Source organism: Salvelinus alpinus, chromosome 39 (genome assembly GCF_045679555.1).
Source record: "Salvelinus alpinus chromosome 39, SLU_Salpinus.1, whole genome shotgun sequence".
Taxonomy (NCBI): domain Eukaryota; kingdom Metazoa; phylum Chordata; class Actinopteri; order Salmoniformes; family Salmonidae; genus Salvelinus; species Salvelinus alpinus.
Window position 1 is genome coordinate 1452336 of NC_092124.1, and position 20268 is coordinate 1472603.

Here is a 20268-nt window from a genome sequence, read left to right on the forward strand (position 1 = left end):
GAAGACCTAATTGTTTGACAGAATTAATCAAATGTAGTAAGAAGATAAAACATTTAAAATATGGATTTGCTGTCTGATATTTGAATGATTGTGGAGTGATTCCCAAACATCATGTTGTCACTCGGGATTGTGTTTTTTAGGTTCACTGAGCGTAGGCAGACGCCTGATCCAACCTATTTGACCCTCACTGAGTTTAAAACAAGCAGTGCCAGAATCAATCGAGCTTTCTAGCCTATTTGAGCCAGCTGAAACTGGTGGTACGTCATTATGTGCGCGCACAGTTTATACTGCAGAGGCTTGGGGGCTCCGCCGTGCCACCACGCTCACATTCAACAGGATGCGAATGGAAACTATACTTCGCATCTTGCCATCTTTACCGAAATAGTGGCGTGCACTCAAAACTAAAATTCTAAATGGGATGCGCTCAGGCGACTGCGGTGGAGTCGAAGTTGACAGGTCGTCTTCAAAGTTGAGAGTATTTTTACTGGCGTTTTGTGGAGAGGTGCGTTGCGCGCAGTGGTGCGGCTATCTACTCTGTTTCTCCAAACATTTCAAGGACACAGCCTGAAAAAACGACTTGTTCCACAGTAGGAAGTGAACATAGAAGTCAGAATGGCAGTTGTGGCACTCAATGGATCGAACATAACTACGGGGAACTTTACGAATCAATTTGTTCAGCCGCCTTGGCGCATTGCCCTGTGGTCGGTCGCCTACAGCTCCGTTTTGGCGGTGGCTGTGTTCGGAAACCTCATTGTCATATGGATAATTCTCGCCCACAAACGAATGCGGACAGTCACCAACTATTTCCTTTTGAACTTGGCATTTTCGGACGCATCTATGGCCGCCTTCAACACTTTAATTAATTTCATATACGCTGCCCACGGAGACTGGTACTTCGGAGAGGCTTATTGCAGGTTTCAAAACTTTTTCCCCGTCACCTCCGTGTTCGCAAGCATCTATTCGATGACTGCAATTGCCGTTGATAGGTAGGCAACTGATGCTGATCATGCCTACTTTTTAAATCACTAACGGTATTTATTTATTATGATTAATTATGATGACCATCTATAAACGTTATTATTCAACACTTCTCATGATTCTTTACAAGCATTTTCTACCAGTAAAAGAAAACACAGGATTCACTCTACATGGTGATGCTGATAAGGTTGTAGGGAATTGGTATCCCTTAAATTGTTATTGAATTGAGATCACACACCATGGTTAAATTTTTTCCTGTTTAAGCAAATGTGCATTTCATTGTTTATTCTATCCAGGCAGTAGTGTGTGTGTGTGTGTGTGTGTCTGCTGGGGAAGGCAGTATATTGCATCTGTAAGCATGAATTTGTGTATGTGGATGCCTGCGTACATGCATGTGCGTACATTTATACCTTTTTGTGTGTGTGTGAAGCAGATGAGTCAGTGGAGAGGTTCAAAGCAGCACCTACCACAGAAGATAATGAAAAGATTAAAACTATTAGTAACCGTGAACTTAGTAATGCTTTTCATCTTATTCATGGAAGTCAGGGGAGGTGAAAAATATTAAATTCCATCTTAACTTACCTTGGCAGTCATATCAAGAGACATGGAATATCCAGACTGACGACATCAATCCAGAGCACAGCTATATTACAGGTTGTGTGTTGGAAATGTCCTTGTGATTCAAACTGTAAATCTAGACGAAGCTGGTGTCAGGCTTCTGTAGCATGTTCTGGCATATCAGTAATTGTAGGTTTGTCATCATTATGGCCCTGCTACACTATAGCCATCGGGTATCTGGCGTTGCCGTCAGCCATTGAGGGAATGATTCCTTTGAAATCAATGAAAGCTGCTATATTGTCCATGTTGTGCTCACGTTGCGTCACTTCCACATACTAAGATGTATGAAGCCAAGGAAATACTAGTGAGAAGAAACTCTAGCTATCTAGCTACATGGATTATTTTCACATTGTATACAAAATAATCTTGTGTAATTAGAGAATCATTTAGTACAACCACTAGCAACAAGTTAATGAGTACTTGCGAAAAACTGGACTAAAGCTATTGCACTTACGCATAATCAATGAATAAGGTACAGTAGGGGAAAATGACGCTCTTCCCTTCTGCTCCTCCACTCTCAAAACAACACGCTCTGTGTAGCAAGTAGAACGTCACATTGACATGACACTGATGGCCTGCTTGCATGTGGGGTGGCAGAGTATTTTGTGTGTGTGCGTGCGGGCATGCGTGCACGTGCGAGCATATGCTTGCATCTGTGTAGGGGGTGGCAGTGTGTGTGTGTGTGTGTACACATGCTTGTGAGTGCGCGTGTGTGTAGGTATACACTCATACGACCAAAAAGGAAAAATACATTTATCAACACAAACACCAGCATCCATTTTACTTTACTTATACTCAAGGAAACCAAAACCTACATTTGGAAAACGCACCACCAAGACAGCTTGGAAATAACGAATCAGTCGTTTGACAAATAGGCGCAAGCCCGCACTATTATTGCTCATTTTCAGACGCTAATAACTTATTAATGGCGTCTTCAGGGGTGTTTACTGGGGAAGCCTACACCTACCCATTCCAGTAATGGAGGTGCCTCGGGGGGTTGTGTTATTGTGCCTCCACTTCACAAACGTTGACCATGCAGAGAAACACCACCCCTTAGATAATTGTGTGTAGTTAAATATTTATAGTATGCTTGGATCTGTGCTGTCTTGTCAATTCCTATGGTCATTGTTATGCCTTTGTAACCGGTGTGAAATGGCTAGCTAGTAAGCGGGGTGCGCGCTAACAGCGTTTCAATCCGTGACACCACTCTGAGACATTGAAGTGACTTTCTCTGCAAGGGATGGCTTTTGTGGAGCGATGGGTAACGTGCTTCGAAGTCTCAGAGCGAGTGACGTTACCGATTTGAAACGCTATTAGCGCGCACCCCGCTAACTAGCCATTTCACACCGGTTACACTCACCCTGCTTTTCCGCAGCAACCAGTGATTCCGGTCACAGCACCAATGTAACAGTTTTGCTTCCTTCCCTCTCCTCGCCTCGAACCAGGGACCCTCTGCACACATCAACAACTACTTCAAGGTCTCAGAGCGAGTGATGTCACCAATTTGAAACGCTATTTGCACGCACCCCGCTAACTAACTAGCTAGCCATTTCACACCGGTTACACCTTGTCATGTCAAACATGGCTTGATTATGATCATAGGAACTGGCTGTAGCACAAATGGATCTGGTGTTTGGAGTATGAAGTGCATTGATATGCAGCGTATGCATTGTATACACAGAGTCATCTCGGCTCTGCTCTTATTTCTGTAAGTGGTTGATTGGTTGCAGTGAATTTAAATGAGTCACTCATTTGACAGCAGATTGATTAGAATTGCCATTTTAACTGAATAGTATTCATTCAATGGGGTGTCAGTCAAACACTATGAGTTGCTGTCCTTCTGTTGACACCATTCTCCGATGGTCTGCTAAAGAGATGAGACAGACAAGACAGGAATTGTTTCCCAACTCCACAAGCCTAAAGGGTTGTTTATACCCTAGCCAAAGCCAGATGCCAGACTTGGCTTGTAAAAATAAAAGAACACACACGCTTGCACTGACTACACACACATATACGCACGCACACACCCTTGCATCAAACACAAGTAGCTTGGCACACACAAAACACATACACATCCCTCAATGACTCTTCCTCTTCTGTGGTGTCACTTAATGATATTATCATATCAAATGGGACTCTGGCTGATTCGATATTGATGAATATCCCCATGTTTCATCATACTATAGAGCTATGGTGTGATAATGGAGAAGTAGTGAGTGTGAGGCACTGGTATCTCCTGCAGCTCTGCGACAACACAAAAGGCACACCCTTTAGGCTCTGCTCTCAATGACCTTCCTGCAGCCGAGGCAGACAAATTCCATCTTTTTAAGTGTCCCTTCGATTTCATCACCCAATGCCAGAGATAAAGAGAACAAGAGAACATAGATTTGACCCAGATTGAAACACATAACCTCCAGTCCTAATTGTTTCATGGCTGAACTGATGCGCAGCGCAATCCAGACAGACTGTCGCCTTGGAAATGGCACCGGGTTGCAATTTGGGGGCCAACCGTACATGTGCCCCCCTTCCATCCCTATTTCCTGTGGAAGTGAAACGCATTTGATGTGTGAACAGCACTTCAGATAAGACTCCTACACACACCTTTGATTAAAAACGGCAAGACATCCTCCCACACACACACTCGTTTGGAGGGAAGAGTGTGACGAGGTGCCAGTCTGTCAGCGAGTGTATTTTTTGAGATGGGACTGATTCAGATTTACCATTGTTGGTAGTTGACACTCTTCAAGCAAGTCTCCCACTTCATTGTTCTTCGTTATTCTTAGATGGTCATGTTAGGCGCAGTAGCCTCTAACTGATGTTAACGGCTGAGACTATGCAAGTTACAACTCTGAAAATCATTAAAAGATCCAATGCCGATGTTTTTATCTCAATATCAAATACATTTCTGGGTAACAATTAAGTACCTTATTGTGAATATTTTCAATTAAAATGGTAAAAAAGAAACAAGAATAGCTTCTTAATAAAGAGCAATTGATCAAGTAAGTTAGCTGTTATTGGCAGAGAGGTGGTGTCACCAGGCAGGCCAAAACTCCATCCTGCCAAACAGGCTGATTTCAGGCGGTCTTTTCAAACAGCTCTTACACTTAAAGGTCATTATCATAGTTTTCACAGTATTATTCCAACCTCATAGTGTGGAAATATATATAATATACGTTAATTGCTAATTTTGTGATGCAAAGGGAGAGGAACACATTTTGGAAGGCTGATGTGTAGGCTAGTGCAGTATTTTCACCCTCTACCCTTTTCATGCATTATTTCCACCTTTTACCCCTTTTATGCCTAAAGAAATGACGAAATGCCCTTTTGCAAGTACCTATTTTGGTCTTGGCTGCCCTTGGGTATTGCTTTGTGGTAATACTTATTAACCCCTCAGGAAAACACCATAATGAGATTTCTGTGATGAAATACAACGAAGCCCTGAAAGAGCAGCCCCCTGCGTGGCACTGCACTGCACACACACTGCTACTGAAATATAGTTGATTAAATCTGAATTCCTCTCATCTCAATACCAGGACCCAAGTGCCACTCAGACTAAATACCAAGTGATCACAAGTGATCACAGACGAGTTGAGGGACTGCACTTTGGCAGTTTTCCATCTGTCATTGAGATGGCAGCCAGGGCGCTGAAAATTATCAGAAACAGAGTCCGAGGCGCTTCATTCAAGGAAAGGAGACGCTAATTAGCATTAGCATCAACACGCCGTGGCTCTCAGTAATGGACAGTCATAAAGTGAGGCAAACAAGAGGACGCAGCAGCATAATAAAGTGTGTCCCCAGGCTTACAGCGTGTTCAGAGTAATCTCCTACTAATTTGGACGATCCATTGTTTCAGCTTTGTCCGTGGCTTTGCCCCAAAGCCTCTTGTTTGATATGAATGAATCGACGTTACAATAGAAACTGCCAGACCACAAATGGATTTCTGAACGTTTTTGTGTTTTGGAAACACACGAGACAGACAGGAGCAAGGATGCAGTCAATTCCTTATCAATTCAGTACAGGAATTGAATTAAATAATTCAAATTGCATGTCAAAGATGTAAAAGAACATTCACAGATTCATTTATGTAATTTGCCACTACAAAAACTAAATTCATGAATGGGACTTCCAAGACTCCACACACCCTGAAAGAGAGGACTTCCTCTGATTCAGAGGGGTTGGATTAAATGCGGAAGACACATTTCAGTTGAATGCATTCAGTTGTACAACTGACTACGTATCCCCCTTTCCCTTACGTTTGACCTTTGACCCCATTTCAACGTCTTGACCCCTGCAGGTACATGGCCATCATCCACCCTCTGAAGCCCCGGTTGTCGGCTACAGCCACCAAGGTGGTGATCATGTGTATCTGGGCGCTGGCCGTGGTGCTGGCCTTCCCACTCTGCTTCTACTCCACCATCCGCATCCTGCCCCGCCGGACCATCTGCTACGTGGCCTGGCCCCGCAAGGAGGACGACCCCTTCATGTGAGTAACGACACCTTTAGCCCTGTGGCCTCCTTTGTAGACTAGCCTCCTTCAAGCCTTTAAAGTATACAGTATATATCTTTGAAGTATTTTGTTTTTTTATTGGATAGAGAGCGATAGAGGTGAAAGGTAGGAGAGTAGAGCAGTAGGCCAGATCTGAACCCATGCTGGCAGCGGTACATCGCACCAGGCCACCTCATTCTAGACTTCTATACGACTACTTCATATGAGACATGTTTATCACCCTAAGCCTCTTTTATCATCATAAGCTTCTTCATTTCACTCAGTTTTACATGGTTACACTTTATGGCAGCTTATGTATTATGGGAATACTGCCGCTAACTCGCTCTCCAACCAAGGTGCATGAATTGAGGAACGAACTGAAGTGAGGAAGATATTCAGCAACTCTTGGAGGACAGTGGAAGTTGATAGAAAAGTGAATTTATTGTTATTTCCCGCTCATGGCCTTCTTCAGGGTTGTATTATGGCAGCATTATGATGCATTATGGCAGCCGTATTGTGCCAGAGCGCTCATCACACATTGGCTGTGACAATGGAAAGATGTGACTGTACCAGTTGAGAGAGAGAGATGATTAGCTTGCCTGCTCTGGGCTAGCTTAGCATAGCCCTTCTTTTCACTCCTCTCTCTCTGCAACTCAATGTGTTATCTCGCCTCACTCCTTTTTGTTGTGTTACAGTATAAGCACGTCATCTGACTAGCACTCTTCTCTCTTCCCTTCTGCTTTTCTCCTCTCTGGAAGTGCACCTGGTCCTCTCACTCCTCTCTCTCTCTGAGATTTGAACTGCTCTTTTTATCATGCCTGTCTAGTTTACCTCACTCTTATTTTCCTCCTTCCTTACTTCTCTGCCTGCATATCCACTTTAAAAAAATGGGCCAGTGCCATTTTGCTTATTGTTGTTTCATCTTTGTTTACATTCTGGTTTTCTCCCTGTCGTGCCCAGGTTTCATATCATTGTGATGGTACTGGTCTACCTGCTGCCCCTAATGGTAATGGGAATCACCTACACCATCGTCGGGGTGACTCTGTGGGGGGGAGAGATCCCAGGGGATTCATCTGACAACTACCACGGCCAGCTCCGGGCCAAGAGGAAGGTAAATCCAGAGCTGACCCGGGATTATAACCCACGACACAACAACACAACGTACTTATGATGCTCTCTCGGTACCACTGACCCAGAAAAGGTATCTTTGTTTCTGGGGTGACAGTACTTCAGGTCTCAGGAACTTTAAGGCAGTAGCGATGCTATATAAAGCCATCCACTAGGATTTTCACAGATAGTCAAAAACCCATTACATAATAATCAATCTATCTTCAAAGTGCCAAAAAATCACTCAAGTGAGTTGGTTGAGGGTTAGTGTACTACAGGGACATATAATTCATCAAAACACACATACTACACACATACTGTACTATGGGTACAAACTCGGAGTGCGTTTATAGCAAGATAATGGAGGATTTACTGTGTCTTTATGTGTTTCGACATTCACAATAACTATTACGTTACAGTCTGGGTCACCTAATCCAACACATTGGTCAATCTCCGCAGACAAAAACCTACCAACACAACCTAATCGCCGAAACACAGCACAGACCTTTAAGTCTATGAAAAATGAATTTGAGACGTTCGTTTTTTTCTGACTTGTGGTCACCGTTCCTCCATCGACCCTGTTTTTTGACGTCGTGGCTTTTTGACATGCAGCGCTAGCTCTGAATGCTAATGGCCTCCTGAGGCACTGTGAGCTTGGCCCTCCATCTCATACCGATGTCAAAAGTCAACACTTGGATATACTCTCCGGACTGTCTACTTTGTGAGTCACAGGCATACTCAGACAGTCAGAACAGGTGACTTGTCAGTGTTGTTTTCTGGTTTTGAGAATAAAACGTGCTTCCTAAGAAAATAATCGTGTTAAACAGAAACCGGAAATGCGGCCTAGGCAGAGTTAATTGAAAACTGGTCCAACATTTCGGTACACACTCCATGTAACAGATTACATTTTGCTTTGGATTTTGACCCATTTTGTACCTAAGAAGCTTGTGCTAATACGATTCAGTATCAACCACAGTGGGTGGGTCAAGCCCTGTCCATTCTGGCACTAAGCCTAAAACAACAACAAAGCTGACTCCCTGCCACTTTTTTTGCTAAACAGCTAAGAACTGGCCATCCATTTGAGTTAAAACATGTATGTACTAATTCCAGATTGCCCCTTAAAAGTGGGAGCCCTGCTGGGTAAATGACCTTAAGCCGACAGGAAATATGAGAGATGCACCTCCACTGGGAATTAACGAGTGATAAGGATTGGACTGGAGACACTAGAGTGTCCACACTCTAAAGACCACAGAGACAAGAGAGATGGCGTGTGAAGTTGGCTAAAACACGAACGGACTGGAGCACCAGGCTAGGCTATTGTAGGTGAAGAGACCTTTCTATGTATCGGAACAATACCTCTGCATAAACCATAGAGTTTCAATAGTAAGAAGGTCACCTCCACCCCCCCCCCCCCCCCCCCCAGGCACATATTCATAAAGCATCTCAGAGTAGGAGTGCTGATCTAGGATAAGTTTTGCCTGTAAGATCACAATGAACTAGATGGTAACTTTACATGAAGTAAAGTTGTGGAACTTGATTCAGCTCTTTAAAAGTATTTTTGTGGTAGTGGAAGAATTTTTACTTTTCTATGTAACACAAAGCAGTTACTGTACATATAGTCAAAGTTAAGTGTAGAAAAAGAATTGGTCTGATTTACTTTGATGTACTACTATATCAACCTTTATTAGGCTGTATCACAACCGGCCGTGATTGGGGGTCCCATAGGGCGGCGCACAATTGGCCCAGCGTCGTCCGTGTTTGGCCGCTGTAGGCCGTCATTGTAAATAAGAATTTCTTTTTAACTGACTTGCCTAGTGAAATATATTTTTTAAATTAAATATTACTTTGGACTGTGCGGCAATTAGATCACACATTTAATCAGAAATAACTACTCTCTGACTACTACACTTGTATACACTCTGCTACTAGAATACGACAGTAGATCGAAACTGTAATAATAGAGCACAGAAGACAATGAGGCAGGTTTAAGTTTTTATATAAATAAACAAAAATGTCCTGTCTGGGCTGGAGGGAGATCAGTGAGAAGAGGGACCCACTGGCGGGAAAAGGAGAACCCCTTCCCTCAGAGCACCTTTAAACCCAAGGGACACACACAAGTTAACTGAGCATAGCATACGTAGGGCCCTATAAAATCCACAACAATGCTTAAACCCACATCAGGGGCCGCTTTTGAGGTCTGGGGAAAAAGAGAAATGTAGATTTTGGGTGTGTTTTGCATGAGTTTGCCAAACAAATGGCCATTTAGATTGATTTAAATAATCATATCATTCTACCAGGTATGCCTAGGCCACTTCGTAGTTAGCATTTAATTGAGAAGGTTTTTGGGAAAGCCTTTCCATCTCCACCAGAAGTAGTTTTTCATTAGCATCATCGCTAACGGCTACACAGTGTAGACCTACACGCACACTGCACACGTTTCAGAACGAAAAATACAAATCACTGATGCTGACTGACTGAACTGAATAGGCCACACAACTCTCCTTCATATTAAAATCTCGATGTTGATGCGTGTAAAAACAAAGACGTTTTCACACGCAATTTCTTTTGTAAACTGGAAAGTTTCCCTTTAATCAGATTCTAGTGTGTTGTTGTTAGGGGTGTGACAACCTGGCTATATTCTTATTCGTAATCGTATCCATAAATTGACAGTTGATATTCGTGAACGGGGAAAAAATAAGTGTTTTATTATGCCTAAATAGGTATTTTGCCAACATCTATCTGCAGATTGATAGAACAAAAAAGCTGCAGATTAGGAGCAGTGTGCAGAGGTGTGTGTGTGTGACTGTGTCTTGCACTCAAAACATAATATATGTTGGATATAATTCACATTGGTAGCTGCTAGCAAACGTCCTCGCCTGATGATTTATCATAGTAGCAGGCTGACAGGAGGCCGCAGTAATCTAAATGATTAGACCGAAATATGCGATCAGAAGTGATTAGGTGAAATATGAAGCGAGTGAACGGCTTCGCTCTATCCAATCAGGGTAGCAGGACCAATGTACAACCCACCCTTCTCTTTACAGACAGGAAAACTAGCCAGTTGAGTTATTTAGAGCATGATGTATGATCCTGAGAAGGAAGTAGCTTCTTTCTTGGTGTTCACAATTCTTCATCGTCATTACACTATTGTTCTAAATTCAATCACCCTCTTCACCCTCCTAATAATTTTTTTGCCTTCACTGCCCCGTGTGCTCCTCCGTGTGTGGGAGAATCCATAGCAACGGCTCTGTTTGGGAGCTCAGTGAAGACAGAGAGCTGTTCGCTGACGTTAGCTAGCTACTTTTCATCACTTTATACTCTGACAAACTGCTGTAACTTTTGATTGTCAGCCGATATTTCTGTTCCGATTTGAATAGTAGAGAATTGGAGTAAGATTGCATGCGCTCTAACGTTTTGCCTAAGTAGTTGGCAAAGAGGTCAATTTTACAGTCAATAAAATAGAATATTGGAAGTGATGTCACAATGGGGCCTTTAGAATGTTGAAGACAAAAAGTTGACTTTAACCTTTTCACATGTGAGTTTCAAATATCTCAAACGGTCGTCCCAGCGTGAGTTTTTTTTATCCACTTGATGTCAGAATGCCCTCACTGTTCCAAACTGTGATTGTTACGCAACAGGACAGTAAACACTTGTTACTTGCCAATTTCAAATGATTTTCTAACACGTTTTATTTTCTAACAATAGTGTGAATTGAGGTGGTTTCCGCCTCATTAATTCACATAGAATTAGCCCATTTCCGTGTTGCGGACAATTTGTTAGGTTTTACTGAGCCAGACAAACTTCTCTCTTCAAGGGGAGCCCAAGCACTTCCTTAGTGTTTCCGCAGATCAAGCATGCAGACATTTGAGGTAAAGGAATGGTTCTCTCATCTTTCGAGTAAACTTCCGGAATTGAATGAAGGGAAGTGAATGATCGTAGATGACACACCCCCTTCAACATGCATACTGGAAGCATCAAATTGTATTTGTCACATGCGCCGAATACAACAGGTGTAGACCTTACAGTGAAATGCTTACTTAACCAACAATGCAGTTTCAAGAAAAAAAGCGTTAAGTAAAACATGCACATAAATAGTTAAAGAGCAGCAGTAAAATAACAGTAGCGAGGCTATATACAGGGGGTACCTGTACAGAGTCAATGTGCGGGGGCACAGGTTAGTCTATGTAATTGAGGTAATATGTACATGTAGGTAGAGTTAAAGTGATTATGCAGAGATAATAACCAGAGAGCAGCAGCAGTGTAAAATAAGGGGTGTGTGGGGGTGGGGGGACGACGACAATTCAAATAGTCTGGGTAGCCATTTGATTAGCTGTTCAGTGTGTCATCTGAAAACGTAATAATGGTTTTGGAGTTGTGTCTGGCCATGCAGTCATGGGTGAACAGGGAGTACAGGAGGGGACTGTGCACGCACCCCTGAGGGTCTCCCGTGTTGAGGATCAGTGTGGCAGATGTGTTGTTACCTACCTTTACCATCTGGGGGCAGCCCATCTAGAAGTCCAGGATCCAGGTGCAGAGGGAAGTATTTAGTCCCAGTGTCCTTAGCTTACTGATGAGCTTTGAGGGCACTATGGTGTTGAATGCTGAGCTGTAGTCACTGAATAGCATTCTCATGTAGGTGTTCCTTTTGTCCAGGTAGGAAAGGGCAGTGTCGAGTGCAATAGAGATTGCATCATCTGTGGATCTGTTGGGGCAGTATGCTAATTGGAGTGGGTCTAGGGTTTCTGGGATAATGGTTGATGTGAGCCATGACCAGCCTTTCAAAGCACTTCATAAGTGCTACGGGTCGGTAATCATTTAGGCAGGTTACATTTAGTGTTCTTGGGTACAGAGACTATGGTGGTCTGCTTGAAACATGTTGGTATTAGAGACTCAGTCAGGAAGAGGTTAAAAATGTCAGTGAAGACACTTGCCAGTTGGTCAGCGCATGCTTGGAGTACACATCCTAGTAATCCGTCTGGCCCCGCGGCCTTGTGAATGTTGACCTGTTAAAAGGTCTTACTCACATTGGCTACGGAGAACATGATCACACAGTCATCCGGAACAGCTGATGCTCTCATGCATGCTTCAGTGTTTCTTGCCTCGAAGCGAGCATAGAAGTAATTTAGCTTGTCTGGTAGGCTTGTGTCACTGGGCAGCTCGTGGCTGTGCTTCCCTTTGTAGTCTGTAATAGTTTGCAAGCTCTGCCACATCCGACGAGCGTCGAAGTCGGTGTAGTACGATTCAATCTTAGTCCTGTATTGACGCTTTGCCTGTTTGATGGTTCGTCGGAGGGCATAGTGGGATTTCTTATAAGCTTCCGGATTAGAGTCCCACTCCTTGAACGCGGCAGCTTTACCCTTTAGCTCAGTGCGGATGTTGCCTGTAATCCATGGCTTCTGGTTGGGGTATGTACGTACGGTCACTGTGGTGACATCAATGCACTTATTGATGAAGCCAGTGACTGATGTGGTGTGGTCCTCAATGCCATTAGAATATGTTCTGGGATTCTTCTGGTCTATGCTAGCAAAACAGTCCTGTAGCTTAGCATCTGCGTCATCTGACCACTTCTTTATTGACTGATTCACTTGTGCTTCCTGCTTTAGTTTTTGCTTGTAAGCAGGAATCAGGAGGATAGAATTACGGTCAGTTTTGCCAAATGGAGGGTGAGGGAGAGCTTTGTGTGTGGAGTAAAGGTGGTCTAGAGTTTTCTTTTTCTTTGCACGTTTAACATGCTGGTAGGAATGAGGTAGTTTCCCTGCATTAAAGTCCCTGGCCACTAGGAGCGCCACCTCTGGATGAGGTCTCTTTCTCCTGCGAGTGACGGCCTTGTTAGGTGTCTGAAGTAAATAATTTGAGTCCGACTCTTTAAAGAGAAAATCTTTGTCCAGTAAGAGGTGCGTAATAACTGTCCTGATATCCAGAATCTCTTTTCGGTCATAAGAGTTGGTGGTAGAAACATTATGTACAAAATAAATGTTGTGTCTGGACTATCATTAAATGTGAAGAGTTATTTTATCAAACCAATTCTCTGTGTAATTATTATTACGGGATTAAACTAATCATGTCAACTTTAATTAACTAGGAAGTCGGGGCACCACGGAAAATATTGATTACAAAGTTTTAATTTTCCGAATATAACCAATTAGTCTTCTATTTAATGAATTATTAATTGTTACCTCATTAGTCTTATTCCAGACATTGTGAAAATTCTTGGTTATCTGCACGGACCCTAGTTTCCATAATGAATCAGCAATACACAAATTGGCTTAATTATTTATTTACTAACTAAATAATCACAGAAATACATAACAAACAAACAGTAGATATTGGTTACTAACAATGATAGGAAAGTCACAAGTGGGCTAAGCCGATATGATGGCTTGGTAGACAAAGGGAAGGGGGTGTGGACCGCTCAAGAGCAGGAAACTCATAGCTGATAACTACGCTCATAGAAATTAATACTTTACATGAACGACTGCTCATTCGAAAAGAAATTGCAATTTACATATTTACGAGTATGTCTTGTCTTTCTGTTCGAATCCTCAATCGTCCTGTAGCGTTCATCAGAGTCTCTGGTTCACTTTCCCAGAAGTCACGATGTCTTTCGTGGTTGTAGGTGGTTAGTATGGATACTTTTGTGTACCATTTGGAAATGTTCTCATAGAATAGCTGCTTCGGCGGTTGTCTGTATTCTCGTTCTAGACTTACGTAATTTCTAGCTGCAGACTAGTAATTATACGTCTAAGATTTGCTTTTATTCTGTAGTGATCGATAGTCTCAGAGTTGAACCATTTGCTACCTTAGCTTACACCGTGGTCTTGACCATTCGAGACGTCCGGCTTACCGTGGGTCTCTTTGGCATGAAATGTAAATTTCGTCACATGCGGTTTTCTACATTTCAGTAGAAAAGGGCGGTCCATGACGCCGACGTAATGTCTATGCTCTTGTGGGCATGGTTACTGACTTTATATGAAAACCCATATTTAATAATTTTGAAGGTTAACGTCACATTACATCTTTTCACAAATAGTTTAATGTTTAATCACATGGGTTTCACAATATTTAGATGTAAACCTGACTGCTGGGAAATGTACACCTTTAAGAGATACCATTATGTGTGTTTCCTGTCCTCCATTTTTATTTTATATATTTTTTTACCTTTATTTAACTAGGCAAGTCAGTTAACCAGTTATAGACGGTAGGCAATTAAGGTCACATTTATGAAAACTTAGGACACTAAAGAGGCCTTTCTACTGACTCTGAAATACACCAAAAGAAAGATGCCCAGGGTCCCTGCTCATCTGCGTGAACGTGCCTTTAGGCATGCTGAAAGGAGGCATGAGGAATGCAGATGTGGCCAGGGCAATAAATTGCAATGTCCGTACTGTGAGACGCCTAAGACAGCGCTACAGGGAGACAGGACGGACAGCTGATCGTCCTCACAGTGGCAGACCACGTGTAACAACACCTGCACAGGATCGGTACATCCGAACATCACACCTGCGGGACAGGTACAGGATGGCAACAACAACTGCCCGAGTTACACCAGGAATGCACAATCCCTCCATCAGTGCTCAGACTGTCCGCAATATGCTGAGAGAGGCTGGACTGAGGGCTTGTAGGCCTATTGTAAGGCAGGTCCTCACCAGACATCACCAGCAACAACGTCGCCTGTGGGCACAAACCCACCATCGCTGGACCAGACAGGACTGGCAAAAAGTGCTTTTCACTGATGAGTCGCGGTTTTGTCTCACCAGAGGTGATGGTCGGATTCGAGTTTATCGTCGAAGGAATGAGTGTTACACCGAGGCCTGTACTCTGGGGCGGGATCGATTTGGAGGTGGAGGGTCCTTCATGGTCTGGGGTGGTGTGTCACAGCATCATCAGACTGAGCTTGTTGTCATTGCAAGCAATCTCAACTCTGTGCGTTACAGGGAAGACATCCTCCTCCCTCATGTGGTACCCTTCCTGCAGGCTCAACCTGACATGACCCACCAGCATGACAATGCCACCAGCCAGACTGCTCGTTCTATGAGTGATTTCCTGCAAGACAGGAATGTCAGTGTTCTGCCATGGCCAGCGAAGAGCCCGGATCTCAATCTCATTGAGCACGTCTGGGACCTGTTGGATCGGAGGGTGAGGACTAGGGCCATTCCCCCCAGAAATGTCCAGGAACTTGCAGGTGCCTTGGTGGAAGAGTGGGGTAACATCTCACAGCAAGAACTGGCAAATCTGGTGCAGTCCATGAGGAGGAGATGCACTGCAGTACTTAATGCAGCAGGTAGCCACACCAGATACTAACTGTTACCCCCCCTTGTTCAGGGACATATTATTCCATTTCTGTTAGTCACGTGTCTGTGGAACTTGTTCAGTTTATGTCTCAGTTGTTCAATCTTATGTTCAGACAAATATTTATACATGTTACGTTTTCTGAGAATAAACGCAGTTGACAGTGAGAGGACGTTTCTTTCTTTGCTGAGTTTAGTTTAATCACATACGTTTCACAATATTTAGATGTAAACCTGACAGCTGGGAAATGTACACTTTAAGAGATACCGCTATGTGTGTTTCCTGTCCTTCGTGAGATCATCAAATTAACCACACTCGTCATAACTGTCCCTTAAGTGTCCACCATTCCAACATTCTCAAAAGTAGAAATATTGTTTAATTCTCCCGTTTTGGGGATTTAGGAGTTTGCCAAGTGAAGTCCTTTGTTCTCTCTCAATACTGCATGTCCAAAGTGGGAGAGAGGGTCCCTTCCAGGAATTTACAACCTGTCGTTAAGTCATAAATCTGTAGAGAGAGGGCCATGATCCTCCCCCCAGGGCACGTCATAACACAGAACGTGAAAAAACACACAATCGCAGAACTGGTTAAGAGCCCATAAAACTGCAGCCATCTCCTTCGGCGCTATTTGTCTCACCAAGCTCATCTCGTCTCCTCTTATCTGGCGGCTCGCACAAACTACCCATCGTTGGATTACTTTCGATTAGTACTCCTGAACATTGCATCCAAAAATAAACTGGTCACATGCAGGACATAACTTTGTAAGGACTGTGTTTGTGCAAAATGTTTGAAAAAAAGTGTGGCCAGCTTTAATGCTGACTGTTGCGTCATTCGAAACCGGATGTTCTAAATAAGCGTTATAATCACACCGGTTTGAGCGTTTTTAAAAAGTATAAGATCAGCACTTCTACTCTGAGGCGCTTTATAAATACGGGCCCAGGTGAATGGGGTTCAGATAAGGTTAGGTGCTCAGAGACAGTCTGAGTATGGAGTTGGTGGCCTCAGGCACTGTTCTGCTCTGTCAGCCCACACTGAGCCTAGCTTAGCGACATCACTGTTTTTCCTCTAAGTTTCTTATTATCCTCTTTTCCAAAATAAAATAACATTTGCTTGAGGAGTTGAGAGCACTGTATTGTCATAATCTGAATGAATTTGATGCGTACAGACTATTATCTTTACAAGCTTAAGGTACTGTAAGGCAAATGCCTGAGAAATGGGGACTGTGGATGTTCTTTGGCTTAAAACATTTCTTGAATTGAACTGGCGCCCTCTAAAAGTCTCCTCCTATTCCTCTATTCCGTGTAATTCTCTAGCTAGAGGACTCCTGATATCTTCAGGATTGATAAGTATAATTTTTGTCTTTATATATTGTTGTCTGGTACTGTCTTTTTGCTACATCTACTTTAAGTGCTGCCTGTCTTCCCAGCAGCCTACTTGGTGAGTGAACTGCTGACTGTACAAAAGCTGAAGAACATCCAGGTACTTTCAGCAGCTGCTGGAGTTGCAGGCAAACTCATGGAAAACAGAAAGGAAAACGCTGCACACTGCTGCTCAGACGTTTCGACCTTTAGGTCTTCATCAGGCATCCATATGCCAGGTGGAAGGTTTTATATATATATATATATATATATATATATATGGGTTAGTACTCAGTGACATCACTTCCTGAAACAGGAGGTACAAAAATGTATAACATAGTTTCACAATATTAACATTCAATGTATCAAAATATACAATCATACACAGGGACTGTGATCAATATTTACAGTAAAATACTTAAACATACAATGTTCAATTATGATTTTTTTTTAAACAATTTGGACATATCGGAAACTATAAAAATGGTTTCAAGTCAAACTCCTCGTTAAGGCCAAGAGGAGACAGTGTGTTGAGCCTGTGGATCCAGAAAGATTCCCTTTGAAGAAGTTTCCTCTCAATGTCCCCTCCCCTGCGTGATATCTTGACCATTTCTATTCCAATGTATCTCAGAGAACTAATAGGATGTCCAGCTTATACAAAATGATCAGTAACCCGATTATATATATATATATTTTTTTTTCACCTGTCTGTATATTCCTGCGGTGCTCACTGATCCGTGTCATAAGGCTTCTACGGGTTTTCCCTATGTAAGACAGACCACAAGGACATTTCAACTTGCAAATAACATTGGTGGACATGCAGGTAATCAGGCCCTTGATTTTAAGTCTTTGTCCTGTGTAGGGGTTGGTAAATGAGCTGCGTTGAGTGCATTGGCCATATTTGTAATTACCCTCCGGAACCTTGTCCAAGAAAGTGTCCCTTTTCCCAGATTTAACCACAATATCTCTCACGTTTGGAGGTCTTTTTAAAGACCATACATGGGGGATATTTAAAAATGGGTTTCAAATGTGGGTCAGTATCAATAATGTCCCAGTACTTCCTGATAATGTCCTTTTTAAATGGCTTCCCCAATGGTGAGTATTGGGTAAAGCATAATGGGACATGTTCTGCTTTTTCTTTGACTTTTGGTTGAAGGCTTTCCATCTGTGTTAGTCCTTCAAAACAATCATTGGCATGTTTTACCCAATTGTCTTTGTACCCCCTTTCCTTAAACCTTTGTGTGAGGTCCGTGGTCTGTTTCTGATAAGAAGCTAAGAAGCATCAGAGCTGCATGTTCTTCTGATGCGACTGAATTGATTTAAAGGGAGACTTTTTTAACGAGTGGACGTGGAATTAAACTGTCACCTCTAAGGAGGGTATTCCTGTCCGCAGGTTCCTATAGAGATCTGTAGAGAGGGAGGTTTTGTCCTTAATAACCATCACATCAAGAACTGATTTGTGATAGGTCATAGTTAATGGTGATGTGAATGTGTTCATTCATAAAGTTTAGATACGCATGGAATTCCAAAAGTTCTTACCGGGTCCCTGTATAGATCACGAAAATGTAATCCAAATATCTCAGAATTAGGAGAATATTGGAGAGAAACGGGTTAAGGTCTGGATTCAGCACCACCTGTTTTTCAAACATTCCTAGATGTAGGTTAGCATACTTATGAGCCATAGTGCTGTCCCTATGGTCTGGAGGAAAAAGTGTCCTCTGAAGAGAAAATAGTTGGAGGTTAGTACCAGTTCAGCCAAGTCCACAATACAATGAGTTCTAGGAAGAGCATTAGGGTTCATTGAGGTAGAACTTGAGGGCCTCTAGGCCGCCCTAATGGGGGATGTTAGTATATAGACTGGTAACATCAAAAGTACACAGAATATAATTTTTATAAAATCAATAGAGTCTCTAGTATATGAGGGGAGGGAGGTCACCCAGGGTTTCACAAAATGGTCTATAAAGGTAGAGAGATTCTCTGTCAGAGATCCATTACTACTCACAATGGGCCTGCCTGGTATAGGTGGTGTCATGCTCTTGCGAATTTTGGATAGAGCGTATATGACAGGTATGGTTGTGCAGTCAACTTTCATAAACTCATATTCTGTCTTTAATTTCCCCTTCATTCAAAAATGTAGACAATTTATCATGGATCAGAGACTTGAATTGATTAGTAGGGCTCTTTGGGAGTCATGTCCTCACGGCGAGAGTCAGGTTCATTGTCATTCAGGTTATCAGTGGGAAAAACATTAGCACTATTTCCTGTCTGGTTACTAATATTGTTCAATAGATTAACATTGGCATGTGCATAGGAACCCCATTACCAAAAAACTCAGTCAATCTCAAACTGCAGAAAAACTTTTGAAAGTCTATAACTGTATCAAAATCATTGGCCTGTGATGTTGGGACAAATGATAGTCTCTTAACTAGGGCAGATGAACATGTATCAGATATATAGATCTGTCTTCCTACATAGTCCTCCCCTGCATTTCTTGCGGGGACGCAGGGTGGGGGCCTATTCAATGATGTCTTCCATTGGGATTTCCCAAAAAAGAAGACGCTCTAGATTGGTCACTGGAGTCAGATGTGAGGGAGTTGTTTGATCGCCACATTAGTGGCCCTCGGATTACGGCTGGGCTGGCGTTTACACTTCCAGCTTGCTCGTGGGGGAGTGCCAATTGGCTGTCTCCGGCCATCCCTCCAGAAATATAACTTCTGCTCCTTGTAGTCCGCAGTATCACTCTCAAACTTATGACTGTTGTTGTTTTGGTAATCAGTAGCTGTATTGGAGGGGGAGTGGTTTCTCCTCTCCTAGGCAATTGGTACCGACCAGGTGTGCTCTTCCCCTTGGCAAGGCAATCAGTATTAGCACGCGCACCAGCAGGTATATCTCTCTGGTCACCCCCAAAGCCAATTCCTCCTTTGGCCGCCTCTCCTTCCAGTTCTCTGCTGCCAATGACTGGAACGAACTACAAAAATCTCTGAAACTGGATACACTTATCTCCCTCACTAGCTTTAAGCACCAGCTGTCCGAGCAGCTCACAGATTACTGCACCTGTACATAGCCCATCTATAATTTAGCCCAAACAACTACCTCTTCCCCTACTGTATTTATTTATTTATTTTGCTCCTTTGCACCCCATTATTTCTATTTCTACTTTGCACATTCTTCCACTGCAAATCTACCATTCCAGTATTTTACTTGCTATATTGTATTTACTTCGCCACCATGGCCTTTTTTTGCCGTTTACCTCCCTTATCTCACCTTATTTGCTCACATTGTATATAGACGTATATTTCTACTGTATTATTGACTGTATGTTTGTTTTACTCCATGTGTAACTCTGTGTTGTTGTACGTGTCGAACTGCTTTGCTTTATCTTGGCCAGGTCGCAATTGTAAATGAGAATAAAATAATATTAGTACTTCAGTCTCC

At 42.8% G+C, this 20268-nt stretch overlaps 1 protein-coding gene across 1 annotated transcript in view; it reads left to right on the forward strand.

Moving 5' to 3' along the window:
• Positions 1-295: 295 nt before the first annotated feature.
• The window catches only part of LOC139566856 (neuromedin-K receptor-like), a 42151-nt gene continuing 22178 nt past the window's right edge, over positions 296-20268 (forward strand). Inside the window, exons 1-3 of the mRNA XM_071388181.1 lie at positions 296-986; positions 5891-6079; positions 7043-7193. Coding sequence (XP_071244282.1) covers positions 613-986; positions 5891-6079; positions 7043-7193 — 714 coding nt within the window. The 5' untranslated portion in view covers positions 296-612. The remainder of the gene's footprint in view (positions 987-5890; positions 6080-7042; positions 7194-20268) is intronic.